General features: G+C 40.3%; 1 protein-coding gene across 1 annotated transcript in view; it reads left to right on the forward strand.

Moving 5' to 3' along the window:
* LOC115211599 (gelsolin-like protein 2) overlaps positions 1-26,223 on the forward strand; it is a 73,020-nt gene that overhangs the window by 29,188 nt on the left and 17,609 nt on the right. Inside the window, exons 3-8 of the mRNA XM_029780174.2 lie at positions 2,200-2,273; positions 5,142-5,216; positions 10,867-10,938; positions 14,481-14,608; positions 15,856-15,964; positions 18,612-18,722. Coding sequence (XP_029636034.1) covers positions 2,200-2,273; positions 5,142-5,216; positions 10,867-10,938; positions 14,481-14,608; positions 15,856-15,964; positions 18,612-18,722 — 569 coding nt within the window. The remainder of the gene's footprint in view (positions 1-2,199; positions 2,274-5,141; positions 5,217-10,866; positions 10,939-14,480; positions 14,609-15,855; positions 15,965-18,611; positions 18,723-26,223) is intronic.

A 26,223-nucleotide genomic window follows, 5' to 3' on the forward strand; every position in this document is an offset into this window, starting at 1 on the left:
ACTGTATATTATATTCATCATCTCACTTATATATTGCATTCAGGTCTTTCTGCAGTTTTAGAGTGTCACTAGAGTCCTTGACCACCGTTGATTGATATTTGTATCATCAGCATAACTCGTGAGAGTGGCTGAGAATATGTCTGAGAAACAGTAGTGGTCTCAGTACAGTTCCCTGGGGGACTCTGCTGCAGATTGTCTCCTCAAAGAGGGCACCATTGACTGTGACTTTCTAACTTCTACCTTTTCAAAAGTCATGCAGCTACTTCCTTATTTTTCCAGTGACACCAAAGTCACACAGTTTCTGATGTATCATCCCATGATATAAACACAATATTTAAATTTGAGTTACTATATGTCTCATGCCCCTAGCTCATATTTCATTCCTGTATTTATTGAATGACATTTAACTCTCACTGGGTGGAGTACATCTTTTGTTGATCCTCAAAATAATGGAACAGTACACTATATATATCCAATAAATATCTATACACTACCTTTCTATCTAATTAGCATTTACACACTGTCAATATATACAGTCAATATCTATACACTGCCCACTAGATCATTTTGCTAGGTCATTTTACTTAATAGAAATAACAGACAAAACTTCTACTAGGTCATTTTACTTAATAGAAATAACAGACAAAACTTCCTCAGATCACACTCTACTGAATAAAAAGTAAAGGCACTGGATAATGTAATTTTTAGGTATGTCTAAAAAGATGATTGTTATGGTTGGATTGATCTTAAGTCTGCTTAATTAAGTATTAATTTAGGACTAAACAATAACATTTACATAGTGTCCCTCTATCTAGTCAACATCTACATATCATTTATATATACAAGGGGGTACCCAAAAGTAACTGGAAACATTCTCTGTGGGACAAGCCCATTGTAGTTCAGGCTTCAACTGCTAGAAGCCACTTGATGCAACCCTCAGGAATCAGTCTGCCAACTGGCAGAATTTTAGGTGCTCCTACAGCCATGTGGTGTCTTTGTTTTGCTGCGCTTCTCTCCTATTCATTGATTTTTGCAATGGATGAAATGAAGGCATAATGTGCTTCCATGAAATACTGTTTTCTGTTGAGGAAAATGGTGGCGAAAACAGTTGTCATACTTCAAACAGCTTACAAGGATGATCAACTGATCTTAGAGGACTGCTGCCAAACAATTGACGAACTTGTTGATACGACTGGTGTCCTGGTGCTCTTGCCAACGAATTTTAAGCAAGGAATTGTGAATAAAAAAAAGTTGTAGCAAACTTTGTGCCTCACTTGCTCATGGAAGATCAAAAGCAGTCACAACTGAATGCATGTTGTGAACCGAAAGAACAGATGAAAGTTCATTCAAACCTTTTTATGAAGGCCATCACTGGTGACAAAAGCTGATGCTACAGCTACGACCCAGAAACGAAGCAATAGTCAAGTCAATGGAAGCATTTAGTGTCATCATGCCTCCCTTCCAAAACAAATCCATCAAGTGAAGTCTAATCTCAAGGCGATGCTGATTTGTTTCATCAATTCAAAAGGAATTGTCCATACAGTATTTGTTCCTCCTGGTCAGCTTGTTAACCAGACATTTTACTTGGCAGTTCTGAAGCATTTGCAAAAAAAAAGCAACACAAAAAACAACAATTGTATAATTGTATTTCTGTATTTGTTTTTGTTTTGTTTTTTTGCATTGTGTGAAAACATCCTGATGAGGGAAGTGTCAGTTTTAAAAATATAAAATATATCCTATTACTTGGCACGTCTCTGAAACAGCCCATAGGTGGAATTTTTTAATTTTTGTAATATTTTTATGGTGTTTTAGTAGGCCCTTTTAATGTTTTATCATCTCAAATTTTTATTACACCAATGTATTGTAACTTTTAAATCTAAATTTCACTGTGTTTTATGTATCATATCGATATTTATCTACTTATATATATTTTATTTGGAATTTTTATATCAGTTTTATAAATATAGAAGAATATATGTATATATATATATATTTGATTTTGTGTGTGGTTATTAGTTATGTTCCTCTAGTTTCCACTTGCATTGCCTCCATTCAGATTATTAAACAGAATATAGCTCACTTGGAGCATTAAAACTCCAGTCTGTATTTTATATATATAGGTGTGTGTGTGTGTGTGTATGTGTATGTATATATATATATAACTGTTACTTTAACACTATAATTCTCTAACTTCTGCAGAAGAAGCAGCAGAACATGAGAAAGCTTGGCAAGCAGTTGGAAAAGAAACTGGTCTCTTGGTCTGGAGAATTGAGGTAGGTGAATTCTCTCTTCTATTTCTCTATCCCATACATATATGCATGCGTGTGCGTGTGTGTGTGTGTATATAACATACAATAAGATATTATGATAATATATTAAATACATTATAATATAGGTGGCTGTAGCAATTAAAACCAAAAAGGTAAAATCAATCAATGAGGGTGTAAAATTGTACCTACAATTGCTAGAAATGAGAGCTAAAATTTAACTTGAACAGTCACACAAAAGCACTAACCTCATGAAAAATTTGGGACTGTGAACTATAAAGTGCTTGGCTGTATAGGCTACTCAGCAGACTCATTTACCAGAGGCACATAAACCTCCCTACTACTGAAGGAAAGAATATGTCATGGTCAGCTCATTTTGTAAACAAAAAAATTGCAGAGAAAAATCTCTACTGCCAAAACCTTGGGTGAAGTGCAGTTATTCCCTTTATATCAGTTCCAGTTGTGTCCGTGAGAGGCCAGCTGAGGTTGGCTACATTTCCCTAGTTGACAAACAGGGAATTTCATGTTTTCAACATGAATTTCCTCTAATGAAGGCACTGACTAAACATCTCTTTTTTGGAGTTTAAAAAGGACCTTGAATCATGTGAGTTTTTCAGGATTTTTACTCTTGTTGAGGTTATCTAGGAACTGCCATGTATGGTGTACCTTCCTCATTTAAATGCCATACATAGCTAGATTTTGTGCTTCTCTGGTATCTTAAAGGAGTGCCTGTGGTTGCTAAGACAATGGTATTTTCTAATCTTTTAATATGAAATTACTCTGCAAATAGAATTTACTAGAAATTTCAACTGCTATGTATATCTCATTCAAAATAATGCCTTTTTATACATACATTTGCTTAATGTGAACATGTTTATGTGCTTCATGAGGACACAGCTTGGATTATAACCCCCTTATATAAACTATATGTGTGTGTGTGTGTGTGTATACATACATATACATGTATATATTTACACACACACAGATATATATACACACGGGTATATAAATATATGTATGTGTGTCATCATCATCATTAAACGGATGTTAAATGATGACGATGACACACATGTATATATATTCATATACATACATATGTTTATGTACCCACTTCAAGTCACCTATTTGGTAGGAATAGATATCAGATAATCATTTCCAGTAAATGGGGATGGATGTCCTCCACTATATCTGCTCTATGTTGTTGAATATGTATGTGTATGTACAAACATACACTAGCAATCATTTTGTTACTTCTTATGTAATCATACATGGTCACTCAACTTGCAAAAAATAGTCAAATCTCACACAACACTGCTGTCTTAAAAGAAGAAAATATGAAGACACATCTGATAATATGGTATGAAATGAGAAAAATTCCTCTAACTCTTGGTATACAAATCAGTATAATATTTAGTGTAAATATTCAGACATCATCAATACCTTTCCAAATCATGCTGTATTTCACATGGAATTTTTAGTTCTTGAAAATCATCTTGTTGTATTAGTCAACCTACCATATTTTGGTCTGAAAAATTCAACTTGTATGCCAGAAAATATGGTCAAAGATGAGATAGAGATTGCTATAGCTGAAAATGAGTTTTGATTGCATGTCTGCAGGACTAGAACTGGCCTGGGGCTAAACAACAACCACTTGTGATAATGTTAAATCATTTCCTTCTCCTATCCCATCTCTCTCTCTCTCTCTCTCTCCATCTTGTTTCCATCCCACATTCTTTTATAAAATTAAACACCACACAGTATATGTGTATATCTCTTATAAAACATTAGTTATCTTAATGAAAACACACTGGTCATCTTCAATAATAATGATAATATTGTTCTGTAGTTTTATTGTTATCACAAGTGCTTTCATTGTAGTATTTTGGGTATGAATAGTGTTTTGTTTAGCTTCTCAGTTTTGAGCTGAAAATGCTCTACATAATACATATGCAGTGCCAAGTAGATTTTCTGTGCCTGGATGCCCTTCCTGTTGTTAATCCTCATCTGTTTACAAGAAAGGTAATATATCTCTTTGACCAGATATATTTTCACTGAAAAGTGGAAAAGAATGACACTGCTTGTATGATGTTGCTGATTGTTTACAATCATCACATTTCTGTCAAGACAAAGAGACACAATATTTTGTTAAGGTTATTCCTACAGAAATATAGCCAGCACTGATTTTTTGCTACAACATTTCATATTAAAACTTTCAATGTAAACAAACAATGAAAATCCACATGCCTACATGTCTTTAATAAAAAGACACAGATACACATACACACATGGACATGCACACACACACACACACACACACACACACACACACACACACACACACACACACACACACACACACACACATATATATCATGTGATCATGATATCGACCAGACTATTGGATGTTGTTATAAATCACTGGTCACAATGCATTTCGCATCGTTTTAGCTTTTTAATGATGCCACTCTGCTGGCTAAAGTGAGCAGGCCAATATTCTCCCTGATTGGAAGGTTAGTCCATCACAGAATCACCTATTTACAGCTGAGTGCACTGGAGCAATGTGAAGTGAAGCATTTTGCTCAAGAACACAATGTACAGTTGGTCTGGGAATCAAAACCACAATATCATGATTGTGAGTACTACTTACATTTACACACACACACATAATGGGTTTCTTTCAGTTTCCTTCTCCCAAACCCACTCATAAGGCTTTGGGGCTATAGTAGAAGATACTTGCTCAAGGTAATTTGCAGTGGGACTGAAACCTAAACCATGTGGTTGAGAAGCAAACTTTTTCACTGCGCAGACATGTACATAGATAAATGTATTTTTACCATATATTACTTATTTTTATTTTATTTTCTATTTCTACAGAAATTCAAAGTCAAAGAATGGCCTAAAAAGGATTATGGCTTGTTCTATGAGGGTGACTCCTATATTGTCTTAAATGTGAGTATTTTAATGATCTGACCTTTTCATACAGTTATGTCTTACTGTTTTTGAGAGTTGATTTAGTCATAAAATTAAGACATTGTGTTTTATATTATTACTAATTTTCTTGTAGTCCTGTATCATCATCATCATCATCTTTTAATCTCTCTCTTCCATGCTGGCATGGATTGATTAGTCTGAAAGGCTCCAGCAAGTTGGAAGACTACACCATGCTCTAATGTCTGCTTTGGGGTGGTTTGTACAGCTGAATACCTTTTCTAATGCCAACCACTTTACATAGCATTCTCAATGCATTTCTTATTTCTTTGCTGCCCACAAGGGGCTACACACAGAGTGGACAAGCAAGGACAGACAAACGGATTAAGTTGATTATATCGATCCCCATGCACAACTGGTACTTATTTAATCGACCCCGAAAGGATGAAAGACAAAGTTGGCCTCAGCAGAATTTGAACAAAGAATGTAGTGGCAGACGAAATACTGCTAAGCATTTCGCCCGGCGTGCTAACGTTTCTGCCAGCTCGCCGCCTTTACTCAATGCATTTCTCATGGCACCATCACCAGTTAGATTGCCTTGTAGACCACAAGATTAAGATTTCCTTCAACTGAGTAGCTTTATTGTAGGAGATAAAAGGTTAAAATATGAAGGAAGGGGCTGGAGCAGGTTTCTTTCTGTAAAGGAAATACTTGGCTACTCATATTATACAAGAGTGGCTTGGAGTAATGAGGGGTGAAGCTGGAAAGAGCAATAAAGATGGTGATGATTAGGTAAGGTATGATAGTGGACTCTGCAAACAGAAGAACAAGAAGGGTTTGATGAGTCGGGGTTGCAAGAGTGTGTGGGGAGAATAAGGGATGTTTACAGAAGGAGTAAGGATGTAGGGCAAAATACAGTAGAAGCTCACAATATAAGGGCCCTATTGTATGAGTAATTTGCTGTATGAGCTAAGACTTGTGCAAACTTTTGTCTTGAAGTACAAGCAGAAATCTGCAGTACAAGCACACAAATTGTCCCATCTTTAAGGTAATTCAGTTAATAAAACCAGTTAACATATTTCTTTTGCATTCTCTTTTTTACAATTGTCATTTTACTTGTAGCCACACCTTTTCTGTTTTAAAACCCATTAAACATAAATTTTGAGTAGTTTTGTTGGGATGGATCAGATTAATTATATTTTAGTTAATTTCAATGGGGAAAATTGATTTGTAAAACGAGTAAGTTCTAAGGTGAGCTCAATCATAGAACAAATTTAACTTGTCGGATGACCATACGAATGGAGATGGTGCTGAATGAATGTCTCCTTTTAAACACCACACACTCATCTTACAGTAAAAGCCAAAATAAGTGCCAAAAGGAATAAGGAAGACGACACAACTATTATGTTAAGAGAAAGGTTTTATTCAGGTGTTGACATGTGGGTAGCAGAGTGCACGTCGGTGAGTGCGTTATAAGTGTGTCCATAATAATAATAATAGACATGGCCGTCAAGCATACAATAATGTGTCTGTGTGTTCGTGTCATAAGTACATATATAATCAAGAACAATAAGACAGGCCGTCAAGCATACATAATGTGTAAGTGTGTACAAATAAAGGTGTATGCATGGGAAATAAAATACAGAGCATAGAAACGAGTCTCTCAGGACACGAGAAGTAGAGCAGACACAAGATGGAAATAAATACCAGTTCGTAGTAATAAACGCAATAGTTCTGTAAGAAAGAAGTTGGGGTCACAAGGCAGTGGCCTGTTGAACACATATCGTGTAGCGGTTGTGGCTTCAATGCTGTGCCGGGTCACTTGGTACAGAAAGTTCTCGTAGGTAGGCTAGCTGTTAACCTCGGTGAGTATTCACAAACAGTGTGAAGTAAACCTGGGCGATGTTGCTGCATACGTATTGATGTTGGTGGAGACGACGTTAGGATTGAAGAGCGATGATAAGCTTAAGGTGACGATGGAGAAAGGTCCTGAAATGCTGCAGTGGTGTTGGTGTCACGGTCGCTGGAACTGGTCGAGTCGCTCTGTGGTCAGGGGCTAGTCGTTAGAAGGACTAGAACCAAAGACACAATACGGTTTGTCGTGACTAGCTTTATAGAGATTAGGTGGCTCAAACGAACCATTTAGAAGACTGTCATGGAACCTTATAAGAAGGCTGTGATTGGTTAGTTTACACATTGGCACAAAATAACACAAGAGACAAAACTGCACCAAAACCAACCAATCAGAGCAGCGGACACAACTGGGCCTAAGCAGCCGAAGGCTGGCTGCTATACGCCACGTCCGCATTTGTATTACATCTCTCAAAAAGAGATAATGTTTTTACTACGCACTACAAACTCGTACAGAGAGGTATTACTATACTAAACAATGAAGAAGGATTGGAGAGATGTGAATGACTGAATGAAGAGCAAGGATTTGTAAGAAAATAGGGAGTTGATGATAAATATATTGTTCTGATATATTCAATGCATAACTAATCATAGTTCTTATATAGCAGGTTACTGTTATGACCAGTGTACAGTTCTAATGTAGTATTTTCATAGTATGACTTATCATATGTAGTTATTTTAAGGTGTGTGACTAGTCAGATGTAGGCATGTGTAGTATGACTCATCATACAGTACTTGACGTTGTTTGCATCTAATAATAGTTGTAAGGCGAGCTCAGTCATGGGACAAATTAAACTCGTACAGAGAGGTATTACTATACTGAACAATGAGCAAAGATTGGTGAGATGTGAATGACTGAATGAAGAGCAAGGATTTGTAAGAAAATAGGGAGTTGATGATAAATATATTGTTCTGACATATTCAATGCATAACTAATCATAGTTCTTATATAGCAGGTTACTATTATGACCAGTGTACAGTTCTAATGTAGTATTTTCATAGTATGACTTATTATATGTAGTTATTTTAAGGTGTGTGACTAGTCAGATGTAGGCATGTGTAGTATGACTCATCATACAGTACTTGACGTTGTTTGCATCTAATAATAGTTGTAATACTTGTAACAAAATGATGTATGCAAGAAATAAAACAATCCTGTCATGGGTCAAAAGATAATTAGTATGTTTAAATATTGAAATTAACACAGAAATAGTGAAACATTAAGTATGCCAGTAATTATACATGTGTGTTCTTGAACACTGACTTAAATAATTTCATACCAGTTTCTTGTTCTTTTTACCTTTTTCTGTGTAAGTACACACACATGTACGCACTCTCTCTCTCTCTCTCTCTCTCTCTCTCTCTCTCTCTCTCTCTCTCTCTCTCTCTCTCTCTCTCTCTCTCTCTCTCTCTCTCTCTCTCTCTCTCTCTCTCTCTCTCTCTCTCTCTCATGAGCTTATTGCATTTTGTATACAATGCCCAGGTGCAATAAAGCTCATTGGAGAATGACAAAAAAGGTGTCAGGAAGCAGCAATAAGTCAGATAAAAGAACACAACAATAATAACCAAACATTCATATACAGTGCATAGAATAAAACACAAAAACATGGGAAAATGAACAGTAAAAGAGTCATAAAGAGGAAAAGGTACATAGGCATGTCAAGGGTTGTGTTAATGAATTTCAGGAAACATGAAGTTTTGAAAATATATATATATATAGGTATAGCTGTGTGGTAAGAAATTTGCTCGCCAACCACATGGTTCCGTTTCAGTTGTATTCAGTTGTGGCATCCTGGGCAAGCATCTTCTATAATAGCCTTCAACTGACCAAAGCCTTGTGAATGGATTTGGTAGGTGGAAACCAATAGAAGCCCATCATACACTGAAATGCAAAAGGAACGCAAGTTTTTCAAATGGCATTTTTATATGGTAAATTCTGAAAATTTATTTTGGGGATGTAAGTGTAAATATTCCAAGACATGCTGGTTTATGGCTGAGGCCCAAATTCCAGGTAACCTTTCAACTTTCCCAGAAACGAGACACCAAAATGCAGCTGCATTGAATGCCATGGGTGGCAGTCACAAACAATTGTCACGAAAACCAAAATGCATGTGCATCTCATGGAGGTTATTTGTCAGCAGTGCAGAGAGAACAAGCTATCAGCTGATTGCAAGCAGGGCAGCATGCCCTGGTTGTTGCGAAAGCTTACAATGTCCATGTCTGCATCATCTGTCACCTGCAACAGCAATACAAATATACCAACAGCACTGCAGACCATGCCCACAGAGAGCACCACCGGGTGACCACGCCCAGGCAAGACTGCTTCATCTACCTGCAACAATGCTGTGATCACTTCAGACTGGCCATCATGACAGCTTGCGAGACCGTTGGCACTGGACAGTGACCCATCAGTAATGACATGGTATGATGTCGACTGGCCGCCAACAACCTGTTTTGCCGTTGTCTTGCTTGAGGGCCTGTCCTCATCACTTGCCATCGTCAGGCACAAACACAGTGGGCTACACAACACCAACATTGGTGGCATCAACAATGGATGTCGATAGTCTTCTCTGACAGGAGCCTGTACTGTGTTTCCACCTCGGATGGCATAGGAAGGGTGAACGCTATAGAGAAGCATGTGTCATGAAAAGAGACACCTGGGGTGGCCAAAGTATCATAGTTTGGGGTACTCTAGCACTGAATCAGAGAATTGAGCCCCGTATGTTCCAAACTGTTGGTGCAAGCAGAGGGAATGGCATCATAGCGCAGTGCTACCTTGACCAGATCCTAAGACCTCACATTGTGCCTTTCTTCACATGTCACCATAGCCACGTGTTCCAGCAGGACAATGCTCCCTCCCACACGGCCAGGGTCACCATGGACTTCCTGCATCAGCATGACATCAGAACCATGCTGTGGTTGGATCTCAGCCCGGATTTGAACCCAATTGAACACCTGTGGGATGAAATCCAGAAACGGCTGAATCAGGTGGTTCCAAGGCTGAACACTTGTGTGGAACTGGAGGCAGCTTTCCTCAGGGTGTGGGTACAGGTGCAAATGGCTTTTGTGAACCGCCTCATGCACTCCATGTACCAACGGTGTATGGCCGTTTTGAACACCCATGGAGGGCATACACAGTATTGGACATGTCATGCCCTACAATCTTGATGTGCTGGATCCACCCACTACATGATCACATGGCAGTGACCCATAGATTGTGGTCATAGTGCATCCAAGAAATTGACTTTATCAGGTTTATCAAAATTTATCTCTGACATAATGAAATTATGTTTCTTTTGCAGTTCAGTGTATGTATGTGTGTGTGTTTAACCCCCAGCACTGCTTGACAACCAATGTTGGTGTGTTTACATCCCTGTAACTTAGCAGTTTAGCAAAAGACACCAATAGAATTAGTACCAACTTTAAAAAGAAGTACTGATGTCAATTCATTGGACTAAAACAACTCAAGGCAGTGGTCCAGCATGGCTACAGTCTAATGACTAAATTGAGTAAAGGATAGAATATATATATATAATGTGTAGGGAGGTATGTTTGCATGTATGGGTGTGGATATGTATAAATAACTATAACATGACTCATGCATTACATAAAAACTAGGAATTAAATTTCCTATGAAAGTAGAGCAAAACCATCGTAAAACTAGTCATTTGTGAACCATTGCTTTTGTACAAACTACAGTCTTCTATTTGTTGTTGTTAATGTTTCCTTTGTTAAATTTGAATTAAATTTTCCTGCACAGACATACCTTGAGGAAAATGGAGAGAAATTCAATTATGATGTACATTTTTGGATTGGCAAATACAGCACTCAGGTAAGGAATATTACATTATTCATTATTGCATTTACCCGGTTACACATAGCTGTCCCTTCTCCTCTCTCTCTTTCTCTCTCAAACACTTCATCTTCATTATCATCTCTACTTTCACTTTTCCATGTTCATATGGCTCAGAGAGAATTTGTTGAAATAGATTTTCTATGACTAGATACCATCCCTGTTGCCAACCCTCACTTGTTTCTGAGCAAGGCATTATTTCCCCATGGCCAGACATGTTTTCGTGGAAGATTGTATATGAACAACACTGTTCTATAATTTTGACTCTTATTTAAAGCTATTACATGATGTCAAAAGGAAACACAAGCAGATATACACCCATGCACATACACACACACACACACACACACACATACACACATGCATACATGTTTAAGGAGATGTGGGTAACCTTTGACTTTCTCTATCCAAAGGGCTTTTTATCCAATATTTACACAAATATTTATAGCTTTATCTGCTTCGAGATTCATCATTCCAAAAATGAATATTTCTCATTCTCTTAAAGATTATAAATTTGATGTCATCAACTATATATATAATATTTATTTAAAGGACACAATACTTGTCTTTAAGTGCTACTAATAGTTTCATCTGTTGTGAAATATCTCAAACATATTCATCAGGCACGTGTGAATTGTGCCTGATGTTTGAGATATTTCTCAACATATGAAACAATTAACACTAAAACACATGTATTGTGTCCTTTAAATAAATATTTATCTCTCACCAGATGGAGTGCTCTTTTTTTTTTATCTTTCTATCAAAGAACGGTACATTATATGCAGACACACATATGAGATCTCTGTCCACTCCAACTCTACTCACAATGCTCAGGGCTATAATAGATGACACCTGACTGCCCAGCCCTGCCTTCCAGGTGCCACACAGTGGGACTGAACGCGAAATTGTGTGGTTCGAAAGTACACTTCCTCACCAAGCAGAATGATATCTGAGGGAAATAAGACACATATTTCTGCATCATTACTCTTCATCAACTACAAACACCAAATCCATTGTTCACAGCTCACTAAGAACTACTTTCCTTCCATTTAAACCTGCCGTATTATACACAACAGGCTCCTTCCTGTTTCTGTCTATCAGCTCCATTCACAAAAATTTACTTGGCCCAGGGTTATAGAAGACACTTGCCCAAGGTTCCTTACTGTAGAACTGAATTCAAAACCATGTGGTGGGGAAAAGACTTCTTAATAACTCAGCCATGCTTGTCATGTTTAACAAACTTAAAATGGTTTTAAACTTGTTCAAAACCACTACTTTATGGTATTGTACTGTTCTGTTTCGACTACATAGTACAGTAGTATCATCATCATCATCATCATTTAGCGTCCGCTTTCCATGCTAGCATGGGTTGGACGGTTCAACTGGGGTCTGTGAAGCCAGAAGGCTGTATCAGGCCCAGTCTGATCTGGCAGTGTTTCTATGGCTGGATGCCCTTCCTAACGCCAACCACTCCGTGAGTGTAGTGGGTGCTTTTTACGTGCCACCCACACAGGTGCCAGACGGAGCTGGCAAACAGCCACGGACGGATGGTGCTTTTTACGTGCCACCGGCACGGGGGCCAGACGAGGTTGGCAACGGCCACAAATGGATGGTGCTTTTTACGTGCCACCGGCATGGGGACCAGGTGAGGCTGGCAACGGCCACGAACAGATGTATTATATTGGCTATTCATTACAGAACTGTAGTGTACTATATGGATGCAGTCATAAAGTCTTAGGCTCAATGCAACTGTGCGTCATCTTAGATATGTTTGTATTGCTGAAGCCTCAAGTTGACGCAAACCTCCTGAGTGAAATATTGTAGATGGAAATTGTTTGAAAACTCATTGGATGAACTATGGCTGTAATTCAAATAACCAGCTTTGTCATACACATTATCACTCCTATTTTGCTCTGGAATTACATTATTTGTTTTATGTTCAGGGTTATGCGTAAGATGAGATCAAGTTGCTCACACCTATCCTATAATGTCATTTTAAAAGTAAGCAACTATATTGATACCTTCAAGTTGCAAGATAATGCATGAATAATTGAAAACAATATGAACAAACAAGAATTGCATTTGATTGATGAATCTGAATGCTATAGGGTTCAACAGCAATTAGAAATTTTGCTGATGTGCACAAAGCTTTGTCAAGCTATAATTGACGAGAGGCAAACTAAGAAGTGTTAATTGAAATATAGATGTATACAATTACATTTAAACCTTTACAGTAGATAATGTCTCAGCAGAGAAACTTGCTCTATAGACAATGTTTATGTATAACATACCACTGGGCTATGAATGACATTGGCAGAATGTGGGACCTGTGTTTCTGCTACAGACATTGAATTCATCATTCACAGCCCACTAAGAATTGCTATTCTTATATATAAGAATTTGGTCAACCATTGGAGATGGTCCATCTCCAACTTATGTTTCGCTAATGATATTGACCTGTCAGGAAGTAGTGAAGCAGAACTTCAGAAGCTCACCACAGACTGGAAAAAGTATCAGGAGCATAAAGGGTGGAGATCATCCCAGAAAAGAGAAAAATCTTGGTTAATAGCAACAACCAGAACTTAGTAGCCAACATCATGAATATAAAGAGACTTGACATAGTGACCACTTAGACCAAGGATCCACTTAGACCAAGGACAGCAGATCTCAAAATGAGATTACGACTAGACTCAGTTTGCCCTCTGCAGCTATGATGAAACTGATTTTATGGAAGCAAGACTCAAAGTGTACAAGTCCCTAGTGACTTCAATCCATCTGTACATGGAATGAAGAATCCAGGTATTTGAACACAAATACTTCAGAAGGCTGCTACACATTCTGTATACCAAACACAAAACAAACAGCTTTGTCAGCAGCAAGCCAACAAATATGCTGGTAGACAGGAACTACTCCTTGCACAGATAAACTGATGAAAGTTTGCCTGGTACAATCACATATCTTGCTACAACTCCCTGTCCAAAACCACCTTTCAGGGCACAGTTGAAGGAGGGCGAAAGAGAGGCAAGGAAAATCCTGGTCTGGCAAGATCAAGGACTGGACAAGTCACAACACTGCAACCCTGTGATGCATGCAGAGAACAGAGGCCAATGGTGACAGCTGACTACAAAAGCATCTAGAATGGCACCCCAAAGACTGGCTGCACAGATTAAGAGAAAGTGAGGAGGATGATGATGATTTGTATATATATATATATCTTACTGTCTATCCACATCTATCTTTTTATATATATTTCTCTCTCACATGCCTTGCAGGTCATCCCTCTTTTCCTCTATTAGCTGTAACCCAACTCCATGCCATCTTTTATTACCATTGCTTCACACAATTTCATTCCATCACTTGCCTTCATTACTTCACTCAACTTCATCTTCATCACTTACCTCCATTGCTTCATTCATTTTCATACCATTGCTTCACTCAACTTCATGCTGTTACTCATCTCCATTACTTCATTCAGCCTCATACCATCACCTAACTTTCTGTCTGTGTGTATTTCACCATAGGATGAGTATTGTGCAGCTGCCTACAAAACTGTTGAGTTGGACACTTTCTTGGACGATGTACCTGTCCAACATCGAGAGGTACAAGGACATGAATCTGATCTCTTCAAGAGTTACTTTAAGAAAATGACGTAAGTAACATTTAACTTACTCAAAATACATTCATAGCTACACTTTTGTTGTTAAACTTTCACATACTAATTCCTTCGCCATACTCTCACATGGTACCCCAGGAGCAGTAAATTTTGTTGTTAAACTTTCACATACTCATTCCTTCGCCATATTCTCACATGGTACCCCAGGAGCAGTAAAATAAGCATCAGACAAGAATTAGAGCTTGGTATAATTGTCTGTTCTCTTCTAAAATATTTGGCTTTGTGTAGCCTTATCATTATCGTCATCATCATCACTATCATTTTAATATCCTCTTTTTGATTCTTGCATGGATTGAATGGAATTCATTGAAGCAGATTTTCTATGGTTGGATGCCCTTCTTGTCACCAACCCTCTCATGTTTCCAATAAAGGTAATATTTCCCCATAGCTGGACATGTTTTCAAAGAAGATTTGAAAACATGAAAACAAGGGATGTTATTTGGTTGATGGTGATATTTGTTTACAGCTATCACATGAAGTCAAAACAAGAAGACACAAACACGTGCATGCACACAAACACACTCACATACATGCACGCACACACACACACACACATAAACACTCAACAAACTTCTTTCAGTTTTCATCTGCCAGATTTGCTCACAAGGCTTTGATCAACCCAGGGCTATATTAGAAAACACTTACCCAAGGTACCACACAAAGGGTCTGAACTTGAAACCACATGATTGGGAAGTGAGCTTTTAACCACTGAGACATACCTTTGCTAAAAATTATTTTGAGCTGTAGAGAACTAGACAAAATACTTGGTAGTCTTTTGCTACAACCCTTTACATTCTGAGTTCAAATCCCTTCAAGATCAACTTTGCCTGTCATCCTTCTGGAGTCAACAAAATGTATTATTATTCAAGTGCTGGGATCAGTTTCATTAATTGTATTCTTCTAATTTTGCTGCCTTGGACCTATGTTGATTATTATTATTGCTATCTTTGTGACAACAGTGAAGAAAAATATTATTATTGTTAAGGGTGGTCGAATGTGGCAGACTGGCAGAATCATTAGAGCTCTAGAAAAAGTGCCCCGGTTGAAATTGTAAAAAGGTATATTAAGCCTTTAGGTTTTCAGATCAACTTCTACCAAATCCGACTTCACCTTTTCAGCTTCATGAGTTCATAAATACTAGTAACATGCTGGTATAAGCTGTCTCTGTCCCTCCTTAAAATATTCTTGTTATTGTTACTGTTATTTTTCTCTTTGCTCAAAAGGTTCTTAAAGGGTGGAGTTGATTCTGGATTCCGAGTTGTCACAGAGAAGACCTATCAATCAAGGCTCCTACATTTCTGTGGTACAAAGAAAAATGTTGAAGTCAAAGAGGTTAGTAAATTGTTTTACACATTGCTATGTTGCTCTGTCTATGACCAATAGTTCAGCTTACTTAACTGTAAGTAGGTACCACAATGGTATAATTGTTTTATAATAATAGCCAAAATAGTTAACTGTCAACATTTTTTTGCCTACATAGATGTATTGGGTTATCCCATAAATAAAGCGGTTTTAATATACTTATATTTTTCAAAATGAAGATGAACAAAGTTCTTTTAATCTAAAATATACTCTCCTTTATTTTCTACAATGCTCTTCCATCTATCTACTGGACTTGCAAGGCTCCTCTTTCTAAATTCACCTGTCTGTGATGAAAAATATTCCTCCAGCACTGTTCTGACCTCATCTAGAGTATTCATATTTTTTCCCATCCAAATGATTTTGAAGATTGCCGAATAAATAATAATCAGATGGGGCAATGTCTGGTGAATATGATGGGTGGGGTATTGTTTCCCATTCAAACTGCTCCAGCCTTTGAAATGTCGTTCTTGCTGTATATGGCCAAGCAGTATCCTGATGGAAGATCACCTTTCTTCTGAAACTAAAGATGGTCGTTTTTCTTCTAGTGCCAACCGAAGTCACTCAAGCTGCTCACAGTAGATCTCATTTGTTATCATTTGGTTTGGGTTTAAAAGTTCTAAGTGGACTAAACATGTTATATCCCACCAAACAGATAACAACACCTTATGTGGGTGAAGACCTTTAGCCTGGGGTGCCAGTGTTTCTCCTTTCCCTATCTATTGTGTGTGGCATTTAACATTTTTATCAAGGATCCATTTCTCTTCGCCAGTCACTATTAAGTCCAAAGAAGGTTCATTCATGAGATGTGACAGCAAAGAAGAGCACACATTCACTCTCTGCATGCAGTTAGACTCAGAAAGTTTGTGAGGAACCCATTGGCCCAATTTGCTGACTTTACCAATGGCACGCAGATGCTGATAAACGGCTGAATGATCAAATCTAAGATTCTCTGCTAGTTCCTCAGCAGTTATAATGAGATTTTGTTCCACTATGATTTGCAGGATGTCATTGTTGAGCTCTACAGATCATTCAGGATGAAGCTTGTCTTCTAGGCTTGGAATTTCTGGAATTATCACTGACACTAGCTTATGGTTATTGTCCGATCCCCATATACTGCATTAATCTTCCTCTTAATTTCCGTTGCATTGTTGCCTTTATTGAACTCATAAAGCAAAATATTCCAACTATGCTCTTTTGTCACTTCCATTATAGCTTTGAAAAAATAACTGTTAAAATCGAACTGTACTCTTCAAAACTTGCACTAAGAATAAAGTCACGGTAAAATTACTATCTGCCTTTATAACAAGTTGATGCAGGTAGTTTATCCTGTTTCCCCTCAGACTTTTAGTTCATGCAGTTGAAAAGACCACATTATTTATGGGATGACCCAATATATAGATGTATGTGATATAGTTCACTGACAACCCAAGTCTCAGTAGCTGTGTCTACATCTAGTAGATACCACTAGTTGGTATTAACTGACCAATTTTTCATTAGTTATTAAATACAGATTCACTATTGGTGTTGGTGGTGGCAGGGTAGACTTGCAAAGAACTACCACCCTATCCAAATGAAGAAAGATGCCTCACATTCAATTCAGACCTTGAAAAGAGAGATATGCTCCAAGAATAGTATGTCAGGTGATAAAGACACACTAGATAGAACAGTATTACTACTGTCTCTAGTTGCTACTGCTGCTGCTATTATTACTATAACTACTATAAGCCAATAAGGGTTGCTCTCTCTCTCTCTCTCTCTCTCTCTCTCGCTACATACATACATACATACATGCATGCATACACGCGCACACACACACACGCACACATACATACATACATACATACATTATGTATATAAATTAGAGAAGAACCACCATTTATCAATTCAATAATGAAATAATAATGATAGAATTAAATTATACCATATAGAAAAAAATTAAATATATGTCGCTGTATTTAGGAATGGTCATTTTGCCAGTTTAGCCAATAAATATATAAAACATATACCAATAATTGAGTAAAGTACAAAATAATAAATAAAAATTATATAATTGGTAAATTATATACTTTATACATATATATATATATATATATATATATATATATATATATAAAGAGAGAGAGATGGATTGACAGATAGTTAGTTGGATAGATAGATGGACTGACTGATTGATAGAGAAGTAGGTAGATAGTTGAGTTGATTGATTGATTGTTTGGTTGGTTAATTAGGAAGGAAAGCAATGCCACAACCCTTTAAAAAGATGCCAGGGTTGATGGGAGGGATTGAGAAAAATATCTTCAGATCAGATCCCTAATACTTGCGACAGAACAGACTTTTCTAAGTTGCTTAGCCTTCACAAAATAGCAGCTAAGTCATCTTAAAATGTAGGCATATTGGTTAATGTAGATAAGGGAACACTATTCCTCAAACTTATGTCAGAATTGTCATGGTTGGAAAGCCTTTGTTTATAGATCTACTGGGTTAAATCTGACTCAGGGATAACTACCACTACATCACCATCACCACCACTACTACTACTTTTACTACTACTAAGTGTGGCTCAATAATCTATGCTATAACCTATACTTCTATATTAGCTGTCTTGTTTCATTTCAAGGTTGCCAAAAACAGAGATATGCTGGATAGTGGTGATGTCTATATACTTGATCTTGGTAAAACAATCTACCAGTGGAATGGTGCAGGTAGTAACAAGGATGAGAAATTCAAGGTATGTATACTGATGTATTTTACTTTGTTATGGTAGAATTGTTTAAGACAGCAAGCTGGCAGTATCTTTAGTGCATTGGATACAATGCTTAGCAGCATTTCATCCACCTTGACACTCTGAGTTGAAATTATGCCAAGGTCAACTTTGCCTTTCATCCTTTTAGGTTCAATAAGATAAGAACCAATCAAGTATTGGGGTCAATATAACCAACTAGCTCCCTCCACTAAAATTTCAGGCCTTGTGCCATTTAGTAGAAATGATCGTGGTAGAATTGTTTTGGTGTGCAAAACAAAATGCTTAATGGAGTTCTGAGTTCAAATCCTGCCAAGGGGATCTATAAAATAAGTATCGATTGAGCACTTGTTGAAGTTACTGACAAGACTCTCCATAAAACTGCTGGCCTTGTACCAAAATTTGAAACTGTACTGTCAAAGGGGGCAAGCTGACAGAATTATTAAGGTAAGAGAAATAAATGTCTTGTAATATTTCTTCTGGTTCTTTACATTCTAAGGTCAAGTCCTGTTGAGGTTAACATGAAATATCAATCAGGTATTGAGGCTGGTGGTATCAGTTAAGCCCTTCTCATCAAAAAATTGCTTGCTTGTGCCTAAGCTGTTATTATGGTTCTGTACCACATTGTTCTGTTGTTACTGTATTATATAAGTATTGTTGTATTGTACTTTAATATATTTTATTGCATCTTATTGTAGTGTTTTTCATTGGGTGGGTGAAGGGGTGCTGAGAGGATTGGAAAATGGGTGGACAAATTACCATCATTGTAGTTTTAATGTCCACTTTTCTTTGCTTGTTTGCGTCAAATAAAGTTGAGGCAGATTTTCCACAGCCAGATTGCCCTTCTAGTTAACAATTCTCACCTGTTTCCATGCAAGGTAACTTTTTCCCCATTCCATGAAAGATTGGAAACAAGTGAACCAATTAAATGATAATACAGTTCTATATTTAAGAGATGAGGAATTATGTACATTATTTACAATTGATGGATATTTGTCCTCATCTTGTTTGTTGTTAACGCAACGTTTCGGCTCATATACCCTCCAGTTTTCATAAGGTGTCTTGGGGAAATTTCAAACCTGGATTCTCATTCCTAAGGTATTTTTTGATGTTGTTGTTGTTATTATTATTATTATTCAGCTCACTGCCTGGAATCAAACTCAGAATCTTGGGGTTAGTAGCCCGCACTCTTAACCACTACGCACATGGCATAGTGTTTAAGAGCACGGGCTACTAAACCCAAGATTCTGAGTTTGATCCCAGACAGTGACATGAATAATAATAATAATAATCAATTCTTTTTTATTGGCCACAAGGGCTAACACGCATGATTACATAAAGGGACAAGACAGGACGAAAGGTTACAAAGGGTTTTGCCGTTTTTTAAAAACATCGAGTAAAAATCTTTATAACAACTTATAAAATTCAACAATGAAAAACTCCCAAAAGGGGGAGACGTCTCGAAATGTTCCCGGTGGAAAAAACCCTACAAAAGCCAACGGGAGCCTGGTCAAAAAAAAGGGGGTGTAGAGAGTCCCCTTTCTTCTCCTTTTACATTACCTTTTTCTTTGAAATCACAGGCGAAACCTGAGAACTGGTCCATTTATACAGGCCAGTCTCGCACAATTCACCCACCTTTCATAAAACTTGCTATCGGACAGCACTTTCCTCTCTAACCTCATCTTCCTTTTCAAGTGAAACTTGAAAAAGTTGATGAGGCCTTGACCAAGAGGAAAGTGTCTGACTTTAGCCCTTTCAAACGAGTCCACCACACGACTTCTTTCGCCACAGCCACAAGGCACAAGAAAACGGCCTCGCCCTCCTTGTTAAAGGAGGTCGGCGGGGCAATCTTCACTATGGATTCGGCCGATAGTCGGATCCGTCCTACACGTGACAGTAGCTGTTCGACATAAACCCATATTTCAGCAATACTCGGGCACTGGACGAGTGCGTGCAGAACGGTTTCGTCGTCCTGGCAACACCTCGGGCAGGCCCGGCTGACGGCACTTCCGTGCCGGTAGAGTTTATCTCGAACAGGCAGAGCCCCTCGGTAGCACTGCCAGGCGAGAGACCTCTGGAAATTATCCATCGGCCCCGGCCCGAAAGTCCTCCCGAACAGACCGCTCAGTTCGTCGTCTTCAACGCCTAGAGTTTCCCCGAGAACGTCGTCGCATTTTTCCTCCACTAACCCTCTATAGAACGCTAGAGTGGAGCTGTAACCGACCGCATTGCCCGCCTGGCGGAGGGCGGAGAGGGCTTGACGGCACTCGAGGTGCCAAGCGCCCTTTCTCGGTCTACGTTTGATCCAGGTCTGCAGCTCCGTCAAAGAGACGAGCTGCGGAAAATCGCGTCTGACAAAAGACGACCACACCTGTTCACCGTCTAGGAAGCGCTTGAGATGCCGCAGCCTGAGCGCATGTCTGCGCAACAGCAACCACGGCATTCCAAGGCCTCCGTTCAGCGGTCGTTGACAGCAGATGGATCGCCTGACCAGTGGCACCTGACCCTTCCACAAAAAGTCGAAGAGCAGGCGTACCAGCTTGGCCAACCAGCGGTCGGGACAAGGGACGACGGTCAAGCGGTAATAGATGACGGATGCGATGTACGCATTCGCCACCTCCGCTCGACCTTTCAGGGACAGCTTCCTCTCGGCCCATTTCTGGGTGAGACGTGCCACCCTGCTCGTCACCTCTTCCCAGTTCTTATCCACCTGGAGGTCCGGACCGAACCAGACCCCGAGCAGTTTAACGGGTCCGTCTGTCCAGCGCCCTACGACGCTGTTGGACGGCATGGGCTTGCCTCTCCAGGTGCCCAGTTGCAAGCCCACAGACTTTTCCGCGTTAATCTTTGCCCCTGTCACCGCTTCGTACTGGTTTAGCGTCTCGCCAATCAGGCCAATGTGCCTGTGGCTCGACACCACCACGGTGACGTCGTCGGCATAAGCAGACACGCTGTTTCCCCTCCTAGATCGCGCGGGATGCCCCTCAAAGCCTCCAACTTGCGCAGTAATGGCTCGAGAGTCAAAATGTACAAGAGGGAGGAGAGAGGGCATCCTTGGCGGACCGAACGCGAGATGTCGAACGGTTCCGAAAGGTGACCGTTCACCCGTATCACCGAGCAGATGTTGCTGTATAAAGCAGCGATCCACCCGCGGAAGACTGGACCGAAGCCGGCTGCCTTGAGGACAGCTGCCAGGTACCGATGGTCGACCCTATCGAAGGCTTTACTCTGATCCAAGTTGATCAAAGCCCCACCCGCGCCAGCGTCGTTACCCACCCTCTCTATGATGTAGCGCATGAGATGGAGGTTGTCGTGTATCGACCTGGTCGGCACGGCGCATGTCTGCGTCCCGCCGACCAGCTTGTCCACGACAAGCGCCAATCTCTTGGCTAGCACCTTGGCCAAAATCTTCAACTCTGCATTGAGCAGAGTGATGGGCCGGAAATTCCCTATAACGTCCCCCTTGTTTGGGTCCTTCTTTAGCAAAGCCACCACCCCTCGACAGACAAAAGCAGGAATTCTCCCGTTTTGCTGCCAGTTGCAGTAGACGTTTGCCAACAGGTCCGCAAACAAGTCTGGCATTGAAAAGTAAAGCTCGTAGGGCAGACCATCCAAACCCGGCGATCTACCTCTCGTGCAACTCTTCATCGCTTCCTGTACTTCCCAGGCAGATATCGGTCCTTCGCAGCACTCTGCCTCGCTGTCCGAGAGTTGCGGCAGTCCGTCCAGGTACACACCGAAGTCTGTACCGTTGGTGTCCGTTCCACCGCTCGTCCCAAACAGTTGAGCAAAGTGCCGCTGAAGCACCGTACACATCTGCTTCGGTTGGGTAACCTCGCGCCCGTTCTGGTCCACCAAAGACCGAATGGTTGCTCTGTTGCCTCGCTTCGCCTCCGCCACGCGGGCCCATCGAGCGGCTCTAGTCCCCTCCCCGCTTAGCGAACGTGCCTTAGCTCTGACAACGCAGCCTTCGTGTTTGGCGTCGAAGTGTTGGTCGAGGGCCAACCTTGCCGCCAACACGTCGGTCGCGATGCCAGTGTCAAGAGCCTCGTCTAGTTTCTTAACTAAATCCCGCTCTCTCTTCCTACGTTCAATAGCTAGAGTCTTACTATACCTAATCGACTCTACTCTAATTGCTCTCTTGAGGGCAAACCACCAGTTGTTGTTGATGATTGCCCCCGTGAGCGCCCGCTTAACTAGTAAACTAATCCGGTCTCTGTAAGCTTTGCACGCCGTTAACGACGCGTTCAGCTTCCAGTAGCCGGGTCCCTGTCTATGTAGCCTATCTAAGTCGACCGTACAGATCACTAATTTGTGGTCCGTATATTCGACTAGGTGGAATTGTGGACACCCTACGCTGTCCTTATCCGCTGGCCTACAAAACACTCTATCTAAGTACGATCTAGACGACCCGATGCGGTTTGTCCAAGTCCACATTGGCACATTCGGGTTGTCTAGTCGAAACCTGTCGGACAGCTGAAAGCGGCCGAGTAGGTTGGCGAGGCTCTTGCACCCTCCCCCTCTCCTATCAGACGCTCCCCTGCCCACCCGATCGAAACGTTCGTCTAAGACAGCGTTCCAATCCCCAACTAGTACTAGAGTGCGTGACGTTCCCAGGAAAACTTCCAGACGTTTGAAATAATCCGACTGCCCTGCTCCTGTCGGAGCGTAGGCAGCCAGCAGTCCGAAAGCACCGCCGTCACTACCGTCCACGTCAAGGACCACCAACTTACCTTCCGGATCCAAGAAGACTGTTCTTATTTTCAGGTCCAGGCCCTTCCGAAACAACACCGCAGTACCACCACCGCCCGCTCCCGGCCGACACGGAGATAGAAATATCTCGTATCCGCCGAAAAGGGCTGCGAGTTCCTGCGGGTCGGAGAGCCTGGTTTCACTGATGGCTGCTACATCCACATCATGAAACCTCAGGTCGTTTAACAGGTGACCCTGTTTCCAAGGTGACCCGAGGCCTCTCACATTCAAGCAACCGATTCTAAGATTTGCCATGTTTCAAAGTAGGGGGAAAAAAAAAACGGAGAAAAAAGGCTCTACTTACTGTTGTTGGTGGTGGGGGTGGCTCCCTTGTGCTTTTGCACGGGTGCTTCCACAATGTTTTTATAAAGTTTCTTCGAGAAACTTTTCCCTAGCGATCCCACATCGTTAGGGAATATTTGTTTGATTTCATCATATGTTTTTGCATTTATTTTTATTGTGAGAATGTGTGCTGGTGGTGTGTTTTGTGTTGGTATGATGAAATCGGTTATATTTGTACTAGTTTTGTTTTTTAAGTACTCCACTAGTTTTTGGTTCTTTGTGTTTATTGATGTAATTGTGTCTGTGTGTGTTTGTGTGTGTGGCAGTGGCAGTAGTGGTGTCGAAAGTGTTGTTGTTGTTTGTTGTTGTGAGTGTGTGTTGTTGTTGTTGTTGTTGTTGATGTTGGGAAGCACTATTTGTTCGTGCTTCCCCTGTAAATCTTTTTGTTTCTTCCTCCTTTTCTTCTTTGGAGGCACTATACTCCATTCTCCTTTGTTGGAATCAGAGCTCGCACAATCCGACTCTTCATCCGGCAAAGGAATGGTTGAGGGGTCTGCTTCAGTAGCAGGACGAAAAGTTTCTGGTTCCACCGGTATCGGTGGTGCCGCTGCTCCTGTTACTGTTGATGTCGCTGCTGTCGACCTTCGAGGTACTGGTGTCGGTGTTGGTTTGGTGGTGGTTGTCGGTGTTGGTTTGGTGGTGGTTGTTGTTGTTGGAGGTGGTGTTGTTCGTCTTGGTGCTGGTGTTGGTGATGGTGTTGGTGGTGTGGCAGCCTTTGGTTTTTCTTGCTGTTTTTGTTGTTTCTGTTGTTGTTGCTTGTGTTGTTGTTGTTGTTGTTGTTGTTGTTGTTGCTGCTGCCTCTTGCTATACTCCTCCATTCTCTTTTTTTGAATGGGGCAGTCCCTTTTTAGGTGGCTTTCGCTACTGCAGAGGAAACATTTTGGCTTTCGCCCCTCTACAATAACATTTAGCCTTGTCCCATCCAGCAAGATGACAAAGTCAGGTATGGCATTGATGTTTTCCTGCTGGATCTGTACCAGCAGTTGAATTCCCATGCCTGACCAGTTCTTTTCTCGTACCCTCCGAACATTCAGAATAGTGGCAGTGTCCTCTATGCCATAGAGGACAGCCGCCACTAGCCATGAGATTTTCTGTTCGGGGGGTATTGTGCTTATAGTTATTTTTTGTACCTTACGCCCGAGGTACGTCGGGACGAGGAACAAATGTTCATTTTGCAAGGGCGAAATGGCGTTCGCCCTTGCAAGCTCCTCTGTTGGGAAGCGAACCTCCACGGTTCCAAATCGCTTCCCTCTTGTCACATAGCTCTTCTGGCCCCAAATGGGCTTCAGAGCCATCTCTAACTGTTGTGGTGTAGCGTTAAACAATCTTTTAGTTTTCTTTTCGAAGACTTTATAAAAGATTGTTCTTTTGTTTGTCTCTTGTGTGAGTTGTTGAGGTGTGTTGAGGAAAACACTGTTCCCCTCCTTTCTCAACAAATCTTGTGCCATCTTTATGTCCTCCATCGTTATATCTACATCTTCCGAAATTTGCTTCGCAGCAGAAGCAAAATCGTTAGAGTTTTTAACATTTTTTTGTTGGTTCTTGTCTGTATTTTTGTCTGCTATAAGTTTCTTTTCCTCCCTCTTCGGTACAGCATCACTTGTTGAAGGCAGAGGAGGGAAATCAAGAGTGACGTCGAACGCGACGTCCTGGCTTGCATTCTCCTTTTGAACCGAGCGCGTGCACTCCGGTTCGGAAGGAGGATCTTTGTTGCCTTTTATGGCTTGAAATGGGTTGTACGTAACCCGTGACGTTGCCTTTTGTTCTTGTGGAGGGGGTGTTGCAAGAAGGAGGGAAGAGCCAGCAGCTCGTTTTAAAGCCATTTTGCAAATGTGTGTGTGCATAAAAAATGTCAATTTCAATGTAATAAAGAGCAATTTCACCCCGAAGGGGCAAAATTTCGCCCAACCGACGAGCTCCGCAAGAAGCCGGTCGGTTTGGCTACAAAAATATAAAAAAATATTCAAGCCTATTAAAAAATTTCCAATAAAATTGGCACAAAACTCACAGAGCTGATTCACGTACGTCTATCGGCGTCGGGAGGAATAATAATAATAATAATAACAACAACAACAACAGTAACAATAACAACAACGACAACAACATCGAAAAATACCTTAGGAATGAGAACCCAGGTTTGAAATTTCCCCAAGACACCTGAAGAAGGCTGGAGGATATATCAGCTGAAACGTTGTGTTAACAACAAACAAAATGAGGACAAATATCTGTCGATTGTAAATAATGTACAATTAAATGATGGTGATACTTATTTTCAAATATCACATGAGCACGCATGTGTGCGCACACACACACACACACTCACAACAGGCTTACTGTTTCTGTCTATCAGCTCCTTTCACAAAAATTTACTTGGCCCAGGGTTATAGATGCCACA

Source organism: Octopus sinensis, linkage group LG5 (genome assembly GCF_006345805.1).
Source record: "Octopus sinensis linkage group LG5, ASM634580v1, whole genome shotgun sequence".
NCBI lineage: Eukaryota > Metazoa > Mollusca > Cephalopoda > Octopoda > Octopodidae > Octopus > Octopus sinensis.